Raw genomic sequence first — 14,962 nt, forward strand, 5'->3', positions numbered from 1 at the left:
GAATAATATGGCCTTAGCACTAACATAGGGACAGAATTCAAGCACAGCTTCCATCAATTACGTGTCTTGCAGTTGGAGATCTTAGAGGTGTGTTCTCATGGCTGCTACACTCCTGCATTAGCTGCTCATAAGGGACCTCCACATGCGGCATGTGTCAGTATGAGTTGAGAGGAAGGGCCACCTGCTCATGCACCTCACTTGTCTCCTCAGATCCTACCTGTGCCTGATCCCAGATGTACCACTCTGTTTAATGATGGAGTTCTGGTTGGCCTGCCCAACCTCATGACACGGCAAGTGTATTAGTTTCCTCTTGCTACTGTAACAAATTAGCACAAGTCGGGTCTTAAAACGGCACAAATTTATTATCTTACATTTCCGTAGTTTAAATATTAAAAATGGGTCTCACTGGGCTGAAATCAAAGTGTCAGTCACCACTGTGTTTTTTCCCTAGAGGCTTTGAGGGGAAAATCCCTTCCTTGCTTTTTCCAGTTTCTAGAGGCCACCTTCATTCTTTGGCTTGCAACTCCACCCTTTATCTTCAAAGCCAGTGAAGGCAGGTTGAGTCCTTTTTGCACTGAATCACTCTGAACTATTCTTAGGCCAAATCTCCCTCTGCCTCTCTCTCTCTGTCTCCCTTCTCCACTTTTGGGGATCTTTGCAATATCATTGGGCTTACTCAGATAATCCAACATAATCATCCCATCTCAAAATACATAACTATATTTGCAAAGTCACTTTTACCATGTAAGGCAACAGGTTCACAGGTTCTAGGGATTAGGACATGGACATTTTAGGGAGCCATCATTCTGTCTACCATAGTGAGTATGACAAAACCCAGCTCATGATGGGTGAGACTGGCTCCATGACCACTTGTTACCCACGGACAGGCATTCCATTTCTACCAGGGCCCAATAGCATGTCAGGAACTGGTTTTTTTGAAAGGTGTATGATTCTTCTTTGCAGATGTCATGGCCTTGCTGTAGGTGTCTACATTGTGATTCTCCTATTGGGACATGCCAAAACCTCTAAGTGGCATCTTTTCCCACAACAGATGCCTCCAATCCTGTATGGCCTGCCAGGCCATATGGCCCAAGTGTCAGGCCTCTTGTACCACAGCCTGAACCTTTCTTCTCTGGGCCTCTCCATCACAGTTTATGATAGTCTTTCATGTCACCCAATAAATGGGTTGAAGCAGTATTTCCAAGTGAGGTATATCCCGAACCCAGGAGACTTACCAGGAACTAGGCTCCTTTCTTCATCAGGAGAGATAGAAGTTCTGTCCTTTATTTTAGAGGGAATTTTCCAGCCTATCCCAGATCACTAGACCTTTAAATTTCTCTAGTATAACAGTACCCTCAATCTTTATAGTATTACCCCCGGCACACACACACACACACACACACACACACACAACCTTGGGAGCACATGTGCCTTACCAAGACCTCCGGCACACCTGGTGTTTCTTGTTCATTTGATCCAAGATTCACATGATGTCCTTGATATAGTAGCTTGGGATATCCAGACAGGCTCATTAGTGGAGAAATTAATTCAAGTTGAAGCAAGATTCTAGCTATATATGGGAGACTATACCAAGTGGATGTGAATTGTTTGTGATTTTTTTTCTGATAGAGACAACCAGCTCAATAGATGAATACTGTATACCTAAGCCTCTGCCCAGCCAAGACCACACTGAGCACAGTGGCTACAATTTGCTCCTCTTTGGTAGAGTCTGATTGTACACTGCCGTGCACTAGGACCCATCTTGTTTTTGTGAAAGCCAGACTAATGAATTTAAAGTGGAAACCACCATCCTCGCATCTTTAGGTCTTTAAGGGTGGCATAATATCTGCCATTTTCCCCAGAATGCTTTGGTTTGTTTGGTTTTTTTCCCTTCTCCTGGCTGAGGGTGAAGAGGCACAGTTTCACCTTTTGGCTTTTCCCACTATGATAGCTCTTTTACAGGCAAGGAACTGATGAGTGGGTCCTACCAATTACCAAGTATGTCCATGTCAGTTTTACATTTGGGGACCAGGGAAATGATCATGGAGTGGGGGTCCATGGACCCAGTGCCTCCACCAAGAGTTGGACCTAGACTAGGATTCCAGACTTCCAGGTGTCAATGTCAGCTTGGACCCTGCATCCAAAAGACCTCAGAATGATTGAGTATTCTCCCTTTCTCCAGTGTGCAGAGTTCCTGAGTACATTTTCATAGATTTCTTTGGGGAGGGACAGAGGAAGTCATGATCATATACCCTTTCTATAAGGTCGCAGGGTCTTTCCTGGTGGGGACTTGCCTCCCCACTTCAGGAAAAAGATTCTGGGTCTAGGAACTGGGTCTAAGAAACTGTATCTGGAAACTGGGCAGTGGATTGTAACTCTTGATGGGGATAGCTGTCCTTAGCTTCTCTCATATTCATCCTTAATTTATTTTGATTGTAAAGATTGAGCAATACTTTTGTTGGCTGCCATTTATCTTGCCCCTGAGAACTCTATGTTCTCTTAACTACCTCTATAGCTTTCTATGGGTCATGTTCTTCTGGACCCAACTTGTCAAGGATGATTAAACATTGCCACCTGGCTTCTATTATACAATGATTTCATCACCCCCATTGCTATCAGGGTTCTGTAATGTCATCTCTTACTTTCAGCCCTCAGAATCTACTCCCACCTCTCCTCCTAACTGGTAGCTAGGGTTAAGTCATGACATAATCTGGCTGTACAAGTGCTGAGTATGTTAACAAAGGAGAGGGACTATATCCTTAGAGAGGTGCACTCGCCCAAGATACAGGATTTGACATTCTAGTTAGATCCTTGGGAGGTGGTGCTAATTGCTGCTATGATGTTTTTTGGAAGCTTGGAGAAAACAGTGGCCTACATTTAGTGAACTAGAAATGTCAGAGCTATTATGGCAGATGGTGAAAGAAAAAAAAATTTCTAGAACAGGACATGTTAGAATGAAAATACTATGAAATACTAGAAATTCACTCTACTCCCCTGATGGGCTCAGAGAACATTTGAAAACAACAAGGAATATTCTAGCAAAAGTGTCTTCAGCAGTATAAGAAGTTTGGCAGTGGCTTTTTCACAGTAAGAGTAACTTTTTAATAGTTTTTCCCCTGATTAAATAAGAGTTCTTTTTGGTTAATTAGTAATGTGGGAAGGCATAAAATTGGGGAGAAAAACACTGAAATTTCATCACCCCCTGAGAAAACATCACTAACATTTTGGTAATCATTCTTTCCTGTGTTTCTTTATACATTTATATACACCCTTGTGTAATTATACATTCATTGAATATCTGATCTCCTATTGGAACTTCTTCCCCCACTTCTCTCACCCACCCAGTCTTTCAATTGCCATCCCCCACCATCCAAATCAACGTTAACTATGTGCTGCTTATTCATTCATCACTTTTCTCCTGCATTTAACACATGTAATTTTCCTTTTTCTTTCTAATTTATTTTTCTCTCAAAAATGGGGTAATATTTTATAGACTTCTCCATATCTTGCTTCTTTAGAACGTCTTGTAAATCTCCCACAAGTTAACTTTTCGAAACCTAACTCATTCTTTATAATGACTACAAAACATTCCAGAATGTGCAGACATTACTATCTTTCAACAACTCTGTTACTGAGAAGCATTCGTGTGGTTTCCAGGTATTGTTACTATTAATGGTCCTGCAGCACCTCCACTGGAACATACTTCCTCAAGTACCGATTGAATAGCATACACTAAAACTCTACCAGGGATTGACGTAAAATTTCCCAGTCTCTTTTTCCTGTGAGCCAGTCTTTTCCCCCTTCTGAAAATCAAGTCTCCATAGGCTTATTTCCAGAATTTAAATCTTTTAATCAGGATTTCTTAAATAAAACCACCCTCCACTCTGCTGTCAGTTATTCTTATAAATCACAAGAAATGTCTTTTTCCTAACTCCTAACTGCCTACAAGATAAAGACCAGATTTCTCAATGTGCATTCAAAACCTTCTCTAGACAAGGACTAAAACAAGTTTTCCAGTTAATTTCTGTTTAGCAACTATCCTATCCTACACTTGGCAACAAGGAACAGCTTGCTATTTCCCCAGCAGTGCCTTTTTGTCTCCTGCCACAGGGCCTTTCCATACTCTACTTTACCCAAACATCTCTTCCATAAAGCCTTTGCTAATAATGACAGGCATAAGTTGTCATAACCTCTTTTGTACTTCCAGAGCTCTTGTTACATTTTTTAAGTAAAAATTTTATTTGGAATATTTTTAGATTTACAGAAAAGTCACAAGATATTACAGAAAGTTCCTGAATACTCTTTCACTCAGTTTCCCCTACTGTTAGTGTCTTATATTACCATGTTATATTTGTCAAAACTAAAAATCCAACATTGTTAACACTATTACTATTACCTAACCTCCAGACTTTATTTGGATTTCATCAGTTTTTCCCCTAATGTCCTTTTTCTGTTTCAGGATCTAATCTAGGATACAATGTTATATCTAATCATCATATTGCTGATATTCAATTTATTAAGTACATTGTGAGATATATCTGTATCTGTATCTATATCTATATCTATCTATCTATCTATAGAATGAATTCATTCCAGTTTTTTATTTATTTCTGTCAGGAGAGTAAACCTAGTCCTTGTTTCTCCATCTTGACTAAAAGCAAAATCTAAGATTAGTTTTGTTTTGTTCTTGTTTTGTTTTTGTTTTTGAGAGAGAGAGAGAGAGAGAGAGAGAGAGAGAGACAGCATGAGCAGGGGGAGTGAGGGGCAGAGGGAGAGAGAGAATCTCAAGCAGGCTCCATGCCCAGTGCAGAGCCTGATGCGAGGATCAATCCCACAACCCTGAGATCATGACCTGAGCCAAAATCAAAGAGTTGGATGCTCAACCAACTGAGCCACCCAGGCACCCCAAAGTCTAAGATTAGTTTTATTTTTTTTTTAATTTTTAAAAAAGATTTTATTTATTTATTTATTTATTTGAGAGAGAGAGAGAGAGAGGGACAGCATGAGCAGGGGCAAGGAACAGTGGAAGAGGGAGAAGCAGGCCCCCCAGCTGAGCAGGGATCCCAATGTGGAGCTCGGTCCCAGGACCCTGAGATCATGACCTGAGCCCAAGGCAGACTCTTAACTTGCTGAACCACCCAACACCTGCTAAGATTAGGAAAGAGCAAAACATTTTCTTTGTAATTAAAAAAATATGTTTATCCCACATTTCAAAGATAATATTTGTCTAAAAATATAAGAAAAACTTCTTTAAGTTAAAAAATGGTCTCCCTCTGGCAAATGCCACCAATATAACCTAATTTTAACTTACATAAAATAGTTACTCAGAAGTAGACTAGAAATTTAAGAATGCCATTGCTGTTAACAGATTCCGCATATATCTATAATTCCTCACCTCACTGCTTCCATTCTCTATTTATCCAAATCTCTCTCACCTGCAAAAATGGATAGAAAGCTGCAAGGATGAGAAAATTTATTAAGAAATTCTTTCCTTTCTGATTAGGTGGTATGTAAAAATAAAGTCAATCCATATTGATTCACACTAATCTATTGCCTTGGCTCTGCAAGAATTGCTAAGCATCCCTTAGGGCCCTAGCAAGCATTATAAGGTAGAAAGAAATACGACAAAGCAAAGGTGAGAAAACAAATTAAACCAGGTGTCATCTTAAAAAAGAATCTATTGATGTAATTCATCACATTAAGAGATGAAACTAGAAAACCCCGTGCTCATCTCATAAAAACATATGATAAAATCCACATCCATTCCTCATAAAAACTCATAGCAGAGAGTAGAAAGAAATTTCTCTACCCTGATAAAAGGCACCTACAAAACCCTGCCACAAGCATTCTGATGGTAAAACATTACAAACTTTTTCTTAAAAATTATGCATCATGCATTTTATTTCCACTTCCATTCAACACTGTATGGCAGGTCCTAGTCAATACAGTCAGGCAAGAAAAAAAATTCCACAAGCATTGAAATGAAAGAAGCAAAATTTAGTATGTGCAATTGTAATGATTTCTTGTAAAGAAAAAAAAATCTACATTGAAATGATCGAAACTACCAAGGGACCTGGATAGAAAATTAATATCTAAAAATTTATTTCATTTCTATACCTCAACAAGGAAGAACTAAGAGATGGAATACTAAAAATCACTATTTATAAAAGAAAAAAGAAATTTGCTAGAATAAATATAATAAAAATATTCAATATTTGTATGATAAAATTATAAAACTTTTTTGAAGGTTATTAAAGAATGCCTAAACTGGTAGACAAATCTGTTGTATTAATGACATGGAGACTCAGAATCAGGAGAATGTCAATTCTCCCAAATTATTGATTTATAATAATACTAATCAAAATCCAAGCTTTTTCATGGAACATAAAGAGCTGATTTTTAAAATTTAAATTCAATTAATTAGCATATAATGTATTATTTGTTTCACGAGTACAGGTCTGTGATTCATCAGTCTTACACAACACACAGCAATCACCACAACACATACCCTCCCCAATGTCTATCACTCAGCCACCCCATCCCCCCACCCTCCTCCCCTCCAGCAACCTTCAGTTTATTTCCTAAGATTAAGAGTCTCTTATGGTTTGTCTCCCTCTCTGGTTTCATCTTGTTTCATTTTTTCCTCTTTGATTTTTAAAATTTATTTGGAAAAGCAAAATGTCAAACCAAGAAAATCTCTAAAAAGAACTAGATGAGGGAGAGGGGAAGCAGGAGCTTGTCCTGTAGGTTGTTAAGTTTAATATGAAGCTACAATCACACGGAAGAATGGTATCAGCCCAAGGATAGACAAGTAAATCCATGGAACATAAAAGAGATCCAAGAAATGGACCACACCACATCAATAAGGGTAATCCTTGATTATGCTGTATAACTAATGCTTCCTGAAATAGCTTTACTTGCCACAACAAGGCTTTTTTTCTCACTCCCTTCACCAATTAATGAAATCATTCGGCTCTCCCTCATCCTCTCCTCCAACTTGGAGATCTGGGCTGCCTCCCTATTGCAACTCCTTGGGGTTCTTTCCTTCCAGCTCCAGGGTAAAAGAGCACATAGCACATGAAGACTCCCACCTGCTCCTAACTGTGGCACATCGCTCCCTCACACATTCCCATTGTTGAGAACTCAGGCACGTGGTCTCAACACAACCATGTGGAAGGCTGGGAAATGCAGTTTTTTGTGTATCCCCAGAAACGAAAACTGATGGGATGAACCAGCATTGTCTCTACCAAAGAGTATGAAAACTTATACATGGCAGAATTGGCATAGCTGATCTCTGGGGAAAGTATTAATGATTAACAAATGAGGCTAAGAAGAAAAAAAGGAACTCAAGTCTTTCTTTACACTCAAGTCTTTCTTTACACAAATGATTTTCAAATAGATTTAAAAACTTAAATAATAAAAACAAAAGACAAAACTAAAAGACAACCTACTGAATAGGAGAAGATATTTGCAAATGACATATCTGATAAAGGGTCAGTATCAGAAATATATAAAGAGCTTATACAACTCAACACCAAAAAACATAGAAACCCAAAGAAACCCCCCAAATAATCCAATTAAAAATGGTTGAAGACATGAACAGACATTTCTCCAAAGAAGGTATACAGACACTTGAAAAAATGTTCAACATCACTCATCATCAGGGAAATGTAAATCAAAACCACAATGAGATAACACCTCACACCTGTCAGAGTGGTTAAAATAAAAAACATAATAACAACAAGTGTTGGTGAGGATATGGTAAAAAAGGAACACTCATGTGCTATTGGTGGGAATGCAAACTGGTGCAGCCACTGTGGAAAACAGTACATAGGTTCCTCAAAAAATTAAGAATAAAATTACCATATGATCCAGTAATCCCACTATGTATTTACCCAAAGAATACGAAAACATTAATTCTAAAAGATGTATGCACCCTTAAGTTTACTGCAGCATTATTTACAATAGCCAAATTATGGAAGCAGCCCAAGTGTCCCTCAATAGATAAAAGGATAAAGAAGATATTGTGTGTATATAATATACATACTATATACGGAATACAATATACAATGGAAAATTTTTTTAGACATAAAAAAGAATCCAATCTTGCCATCTACAACAACATGAATCAATCTAAAGAGTATAATGCTAAGTGAAATAAGTCAATCAGAAGGACAAATACTGTAGATTTCATTCATATGTAGAACTTAAACAAATGAACAAAGGAAGAAAACAGAGAGAGTGAGAAAAACCAAGAAACAGACTCTTAACTGTAGAGAATAAACTGACGGTTATCAAAGCAGAAGTGGGAGAGGGAATGGGTGAAAGAGGTGAAGTGAATTAAGAATACATTTATCATGACGAGTGCCGAGTAATGTATAGAATTGTTGAATCACTGTATTATACACTTGAAACTAATACAACACTGTATGTTAACGATACTGAAATTTAAATTAAAAAAAGAAGAAAGACAAAAAAAATATAAGAGAATATCTTTAAGACCTAGGGATTGGGAAAGAGTTCTTAACACACAGTAAAGCACAAACCTAGAAGGAAATGATGGATAAAAATACATCGTAAAGACAGAGAAAAGAGAAACAAACTGGTACAAAATATTTTCAATACACTTAACTGACGAAGGGTTAGTATCCAGATTATAAAAAGAAATTCTACTAGTCGATTGTCACAAAAAATAATTGAATGGAAATAATTGCACTTCATTAGTAAGTCAGAAAATTAAAATTAAAATTGCATTAAAGATTCCATTGCAATTCAAACATTCAATTGGAAAAATTAAAAAGTCAGGCAGCATCAAGTGATAGCAAGGAGGAGGAGCGATAGGAAATCATTTCCACTACTGCTGAAATTATAAACTGGTGTAAAAAGTTTGAGAAATAATTTGGTACTATTCTATAAAATTAAAATGTGTGTACCTCCAAGAAATAGCAATTCCACTTGTAGACAAATTCCAGCACATGTAGACTATGGCTACATTCCTCAACACAGATGATAAACTTGAAAATACAATGTTGAGTGAGAAAAATAAGATCTAGAAGGATACATATAGTACACCATTTTTATAGAGTTAAATCAAGCAAATCTAAGGGTATCTTAAGAATGTACACATTCAAGGGGCCCCTGGGTGGCACAGCGGTTGAGCGTCTGCCTTCGGCTCAGGGTGTGATCCCGGCGTTATGGGATCGAGCCCCACATCAGGCTCCTCCGCTATGAGCCTGCTTCTTCCTCTCCCACTCCCCCTGCTTGTGTTCCCTCTCTCGCTGGCTGTCTCTATCTCTGTCAAATAAATAAATAAAATCTTAAAAAAAAAGAATCTACACATTCAAGAATCCATACATCTATTTAAGAATCCATACTATTGAGGAAAAGTAAGGGAATGAGCAAAGTGCAAATGTAGGGTAGTGGATACCTTTGGGGATGGGGCAGGGACACAGAATGGGGACAAGGCCACAAGGAGCTGCAAGGACACCTAATAACGTTGGGTTTCTTAAGTGGCGTAACGGGTTCCCAGGCATTTGTTTCATTATGTAATCAGTGAATGTTAACATAAATATTCCCTCATGCATCAAATATTTAATTTTTAAAATTAAACACACCCAGGCATGCACAGGCACACAGAGGAGAAGAAGGAAGGAAGGACTCCCATTCAAGAGAGTTAGTGATTTGGCAGGTGCTCAGGAGCAGAAAGAATGAGAAAGTATATGTTCTCTTTTGAACACTCAGTCTGTAGCAAGATCCTCTTACGATTTAGTTTGTTTCCTTTTCACAATTCCCTAGGAGCCCCTCCCAGTATAATTCATCTCATTTTCACTTTTTTATTTAGCATCAAAATTCTGTTTTATTTTTTTCCAGTGGCCAGGTTTTATCTGCTATTCCTAGAACCTCCAGGCAAGTTCACATTCTGCAGAATCTTACTACAACATACGAGGTAATTTCTCCTTCATCTTTACAGATGACCCTTGAATAACACTGGTTTGAACTGTGGGGATCCACTTACACACAGTTGTTTGTTGGTTGGTTGGTTGGTTTTGAGATATACAGTATAAGTACTGTAAACGTATTTCCCTTAGATTTTCTTAATAACATTTTCTTTTCCCTAGTTTATTTTATTATAAGAATACAGTATATAATACATATAACCCATGAAATACATGTTCATCAGCTGTTTATGGTATCAGTAAGGCTCCAGGTAACAGTGAGCTATTGGTAGTTAAGTTTGGGGGAAGTCAAGAGTTATATGCAGATTTTCAACTGCATGGGAGTTGGCGCCCCTAACCCCCACAGTCCTGAAGGATCAGCTGTACATTAGCTTCACTAGGTGTAAATTTTGTGCACCATGTTCTCTCATATGTTGTCTGAATTACATACAGCTGGTATAACCCCCCCCTTTTTTTTTTGAGATAGGGTGAGAACAAGCAGAGGGGAGGGGAGGGGAGGGGCAGAGGTAGAGAATCTTAAGCAGACTCCATGCCCAGCAAGGAGCATGATGGAAGGCTCGATCTCACGACCCTGAGATCACAACCTGAGCCAAAGTCAAGAGTCGGACCCTTAAACTGACTGAGCCACCCAGGCGCCCTTAAACCCCTTTCCTTATAGCCTACTCCCCCTTCCCATCATCACATGATTTTGCTGGTTGCTAAAATCAAAACTTCTTCATTTGTGCCATTGACTTATCAGCCAATTTCATAATAATAGTACTTTGGGAATGAAAGTTTGTACTTACAAAGATGTTGTGATAACAGAAGTCCAATAGAACTTTGCTTATAGAACAATGGTTTGTAAAAGGAATAAGTATCAAAACCACAAGGGAACATTTATTAAAATCTTCATGCCTGGGACCCATCTCCTCCAAATGCTTAAGGTGTAGAAAGCTGACCAGAGATATAAAATGTCATGGTAGAAAACTGATGGCTCCCTATTTGTCAGTGAAGGTTCTTTAAGAAGCAGACATCAAAACCAGATTAAAGATGCCAGGGATGGACTAGGGGGGGATGCTTGTGATGGATGAAGAGGAGGAAACTAGAGATGGTAGGGGGCACTTTCAGACCATGATGCAGCTCTGACGCTTGAGCAAAAAATGGAGACTCTCTAGCCTGAGGGCAGTTCTGATGAAGGTTTGGCTAGACCAGTGGTGAGTCCTTAAGCCAAAGCCACCTGGAAGAAGGAACCCATATCTTGCAGAAATCAGCCTGCAAGAATATGCCCTCAGTGCTCAGTCAGTGGCTGACTGCAGCCCTGGGGCAGCTCGGCCTCAGTCTCTAGTGGATCAAGAGGGGCAGGGGCTGGGAAGGCCCTTCAACTATGCTCCTCTGAACAGGAGAAATGGGTGGTGAGTTTTCATGGCCACCTCCCGACGGCAGAGGCCATACCACCAGAGGAAGCATCAGAGTTCTTGTTCTGCCACTTCCTACGTGTATGATTTTAGACAAATTGGCTATGAGCATTCACTTCTTCATTATTTCCAATGAAATAATAACAGTGAAAATAATAACACCTGCCTAGCCTGTAACAAAGTGTAATTATAATGGTCAAAGGAAATGGGTATGAAAGTGCTTGGAAAAAGCCTGGTAAAATAGAAAAAAAAATGTAAATATTATTGGAAGGCGTTGCCCAAAGTCCATAATTAGATTAAAGAAAAGGAATACCAACAGGATAATAATATCAAGACATGGAATTTTTATTAAAGAATATCAACACTTAATTAACTTTCTGTCAGACAGAATTTCATTTCTCCTTTACACATCTGACATACACAGCCAGCTTTATAGTTGGGTCATAAATATATTCATTCACTCATTTATTCTTGTCTCGCCAAATATCTTTGGAGTGCCTTGTATGGCCCAGGCCCTCTTTAGCAACTGCAGTTGCAGCGAAGAATAAAACAAGCCCCCTGCAAAATAAATGTTTACACTGCCACATGTGTGAATGGTGACTGGTGACCAGCGGCCAGGAAATGTCTTTTTCGTTTCTCCTATCGACACACCCTGTGGCTTTAGCCACAGATGAGAATGATGTGAACAACTGTTTTTGTTGTCATTTTTTTCCCCTTTGAAAATGCAGATTGTTCTCTGGCAGCCAGTAACCCCTGAACTTATTAAGAAGCAGAAAGAAGTCCATTTTTTTGTGAATGCGTCTGATGCAAACAGTGTGAAAGCCCATTTACATGACAGCGCGATCCTATTCAGGTAGGCACCATTCAATGTTTACTGAGTAACCCTTATAAGCACCTTTGATGCATTTTATGAGCAGACGGTGTAATTGCTTCCTGGAAAAATAAACACTGCTTTTGAACATGGCAACATGGAAATCTCTGAAGTGGGTTGGTGATGAAGCCCAAGTGACTCGCTCTGCGACCTTCGACAATTGGTTTAACCTCTCATGACCTAGGTCCCTTATATGAAAATGCCTCAGACTCAGGGATCTGGCGAGCCTCTTAGAGTTCCTCCTTATTCCTTCCTCTACTCTGTGCCTAGACCTGGGGAGCAAAATTGTCATTCTCCTTAGTAGGTTTTGTGGTATCTCTTGAAAAAGCAGCTGCTAAAGGGTATTTTGCTTCCTTCCTTGCTTCACAAGGCAGTGAACTTTCCTCAATGTCTGGCCCTGAACTAAACATTGTATCAGAGTCAACTTCTGTTCATACTCCGTGTCCCCTCCCTCTTGGACTCTCCTGTCCAATGTCTCCTTCCGGCATCCACTGCCCAAGAGCCGGTCTTCCTCCGGCTACCCTAGCACCTCCTGGAAACCATGCTCCCTTCTGCGTATCAATGGGCAGCCTTTGGATAATACACTATGATAATTATTAATGATATGTTATAGGTGTTTACTGACTTCCAGGAGCTGTGCTGAGCCTTTCGATACATTGCTTCATTTAACTCTACTTTAACTCTGTGGGATAGATACTATCCTCATTATGCAGACGGAAAAATGTTTCATATACACAAAGGAATTTCACAAGATCATAGCACATAGAAGGTAGCAGAGTTAAGAGTTGAACTCAGACACTTCAGATGTCAAAGCCTTGGCTTCTCATCTGTTGGCCTAAAAAAAAATGGAAAATGATATTAAAATAATAGCTAACTTTCAAACTGTTCATCCTGTGTGAAGGAACAGCTTAATTCAGTTAAAACGTTTGCCTAGTTAACAAGGTGGTACTTCTCAAGAGAATTAAACAAGATGACTTGCCGGTACCTTCCCTTTCCCTGTGCTTCTGTTTCTCTAGAGATTTGATCATCTTTGGCTATGCAGCTATCTGGTATAGGTCAATGATTGTCAAAATGAAAAACAAAAAGTAAAGGCTTTCTGCTTCTCCTCCGTCCTTAACTGAAAACAGAATAATAACAACTGGATTTAAGATAATAACTCTGGATTTAAGAAAGTTGTCCATTAAACTATATGTTAAAGACACTGATGAATCACAATCAAGGAATGTTGGTAATGGTGGGAAAAGGGTGAGTTTTTGGAGGCCCTCAAAACATACGGGATAGGAGCCACTTTCTCTCCAGCACCCACGTGGGCTCCACCAGAAGACTGATGAATTTCAGCTTACTACAATGTTCGGGGTTATTGTTTACACCTTGATGAACTTTTGCTTGTTAGATTTCTCCATGATTTTTCCCCATGCTCACCTGTTGTGCCTGCAGTGGGCAATGGGAAAATAGAAGTCCTGTTTGGAAATCAGCTCTCCCTCTGTTTTGTCCCCAGAATCTTGGTGGAAGAAGTGAGAGATCTTATCCAAGAGCAAACTCTCAATGACACGGTCATCCCCCGGACTTCCTCCTCATACTACGAACGGTATCACCCACTAAATGAAGTAAGCCATTACGTTTCTCTCCAAAATTACTGTTTTCATTTAATTAGCATTGCCATTTCAACCATGGGATATTATTAAAGAAACATAAGTAGTGGAAGAGGGTAAAAAAAAAAAATCACGATTAGGTTGATTATATGGCGTTAACTTATCCTCTTGTAGATCTCTTCCCTGAGAAGATTGCATCATATTTAGTAAACTGTCTCTGAGCAGGCTGTCTGTCCACAGCTGTGAGTATCTCCCACTGTTAGGAGTAATACTGCGTGCTAAGGAATCACAGGAAATAAAAAGTAGGGCCTTCATAATGAAACTGCCACAAAAAAATTAACAATCTAATTAATCATGTCTCTCTGGACCATTACCCTGATTGTACTCTTACTGAATAATGGCAACATTATCTCACTGAATTAAAGGAATTTATTCGCTTATATTTAGTACACTGCAAACATTTTATTCCCCTTAGGAGTAATCTATTTAAACTAATAGTAATAATAATAACACCACCTGTATTTTATTCTTTCACCACCTGTACCTTAATCAAAAAGTTGATTTTTTTTTTTCTATCAATACTTACAGGTTCTAATTTTCCTAGAGGGAACCTGAAAAAGATACTGGGGCTCAGTTGACTGGAGTAAGCTTTCATGTGATACTCTAAGAACCATATCCCCATATTTGTTAGTTGAAAGGGTAAACTCTTTGGAGGACTTTCTTTTTTTATATAGTATCCTCCAAGTAATAAAAATCCCTCGATACCTTTTTTTCTTTCATGGAGTATGCTGCTCTGTTGCTTAATAGAAGTATTTTTATCATCTTTGGCTAGGTGCCCAGAAACTGTTAAGGACCATATCCATGTTTTTAAGACATCTAAGACTTAAGAAGTAAGAATCAATTTTCTATTTAATCTTCAAAAGCATTTGTTCCAGGGCGCCTGGGTGGCACAGTGGTTGAGCGTCTGCCTTCAGCTCAGGGTGTGATCCCGGCGTTATGGGATCGAGCCCCACATCAGGCTCCTCCGCTATGAGCCTGCTTCTTCCTCTCCCACTCCCCCTGCTTGTGTTCCCTCTCTCGCTGGCTGTCTCTATCTCTGTCGAATAAATAAATAAAATCTTAAAAAAAAAAAAAAAGCATCTGTTCCTT

At 39.0% G+C, this 14,962-nt stretch overlaps 1 protein-coding gene across 1 annotated transcript in view; it reads left to right on the forward strand.

Annotated features, from left to right (window-relative positions):
* Positions 1-14,962, forward strand: part of CPB2 (carboxypeptidase B2) — a 61,222-nt gene that overhangs the window by 15,343 nt on the left and 30,917 nt on the right. The window contains exons 4-6 of the mRNA XM_040622866.1: positions 9,871-9,946; positions 12,079-12,203; positions 13,720-13,828. Of these exons, the coding sequence (XP_040478800.1) occupies positions 9,871-9,946; positions 12,079-12,203; positions 13,720-13,828 (310 nt within the window). The remainder of the gene's footprint in view (positions 1-9,870; positions 9,947-12,078; positions 12,204-13,719; positions 13,829-14,962) is intronic.

This window comes from Ursus maritimus, unplaced genomic scaffold, assembly GCF_017311325.1.
Source record: "Ursus maritimus isolate PB19 unplaced genomic scaffold, ASM1731132v1 scaffold_10, whole genome shotgun sequence".
In the NCBI taxonomy this organism is placed as follows: domain Eukaryota; kingdom Metazoa; phylum Chordata; class Mammalia; order Carnivora; family Ursidae; genus Ursus; species Ursus maritimus.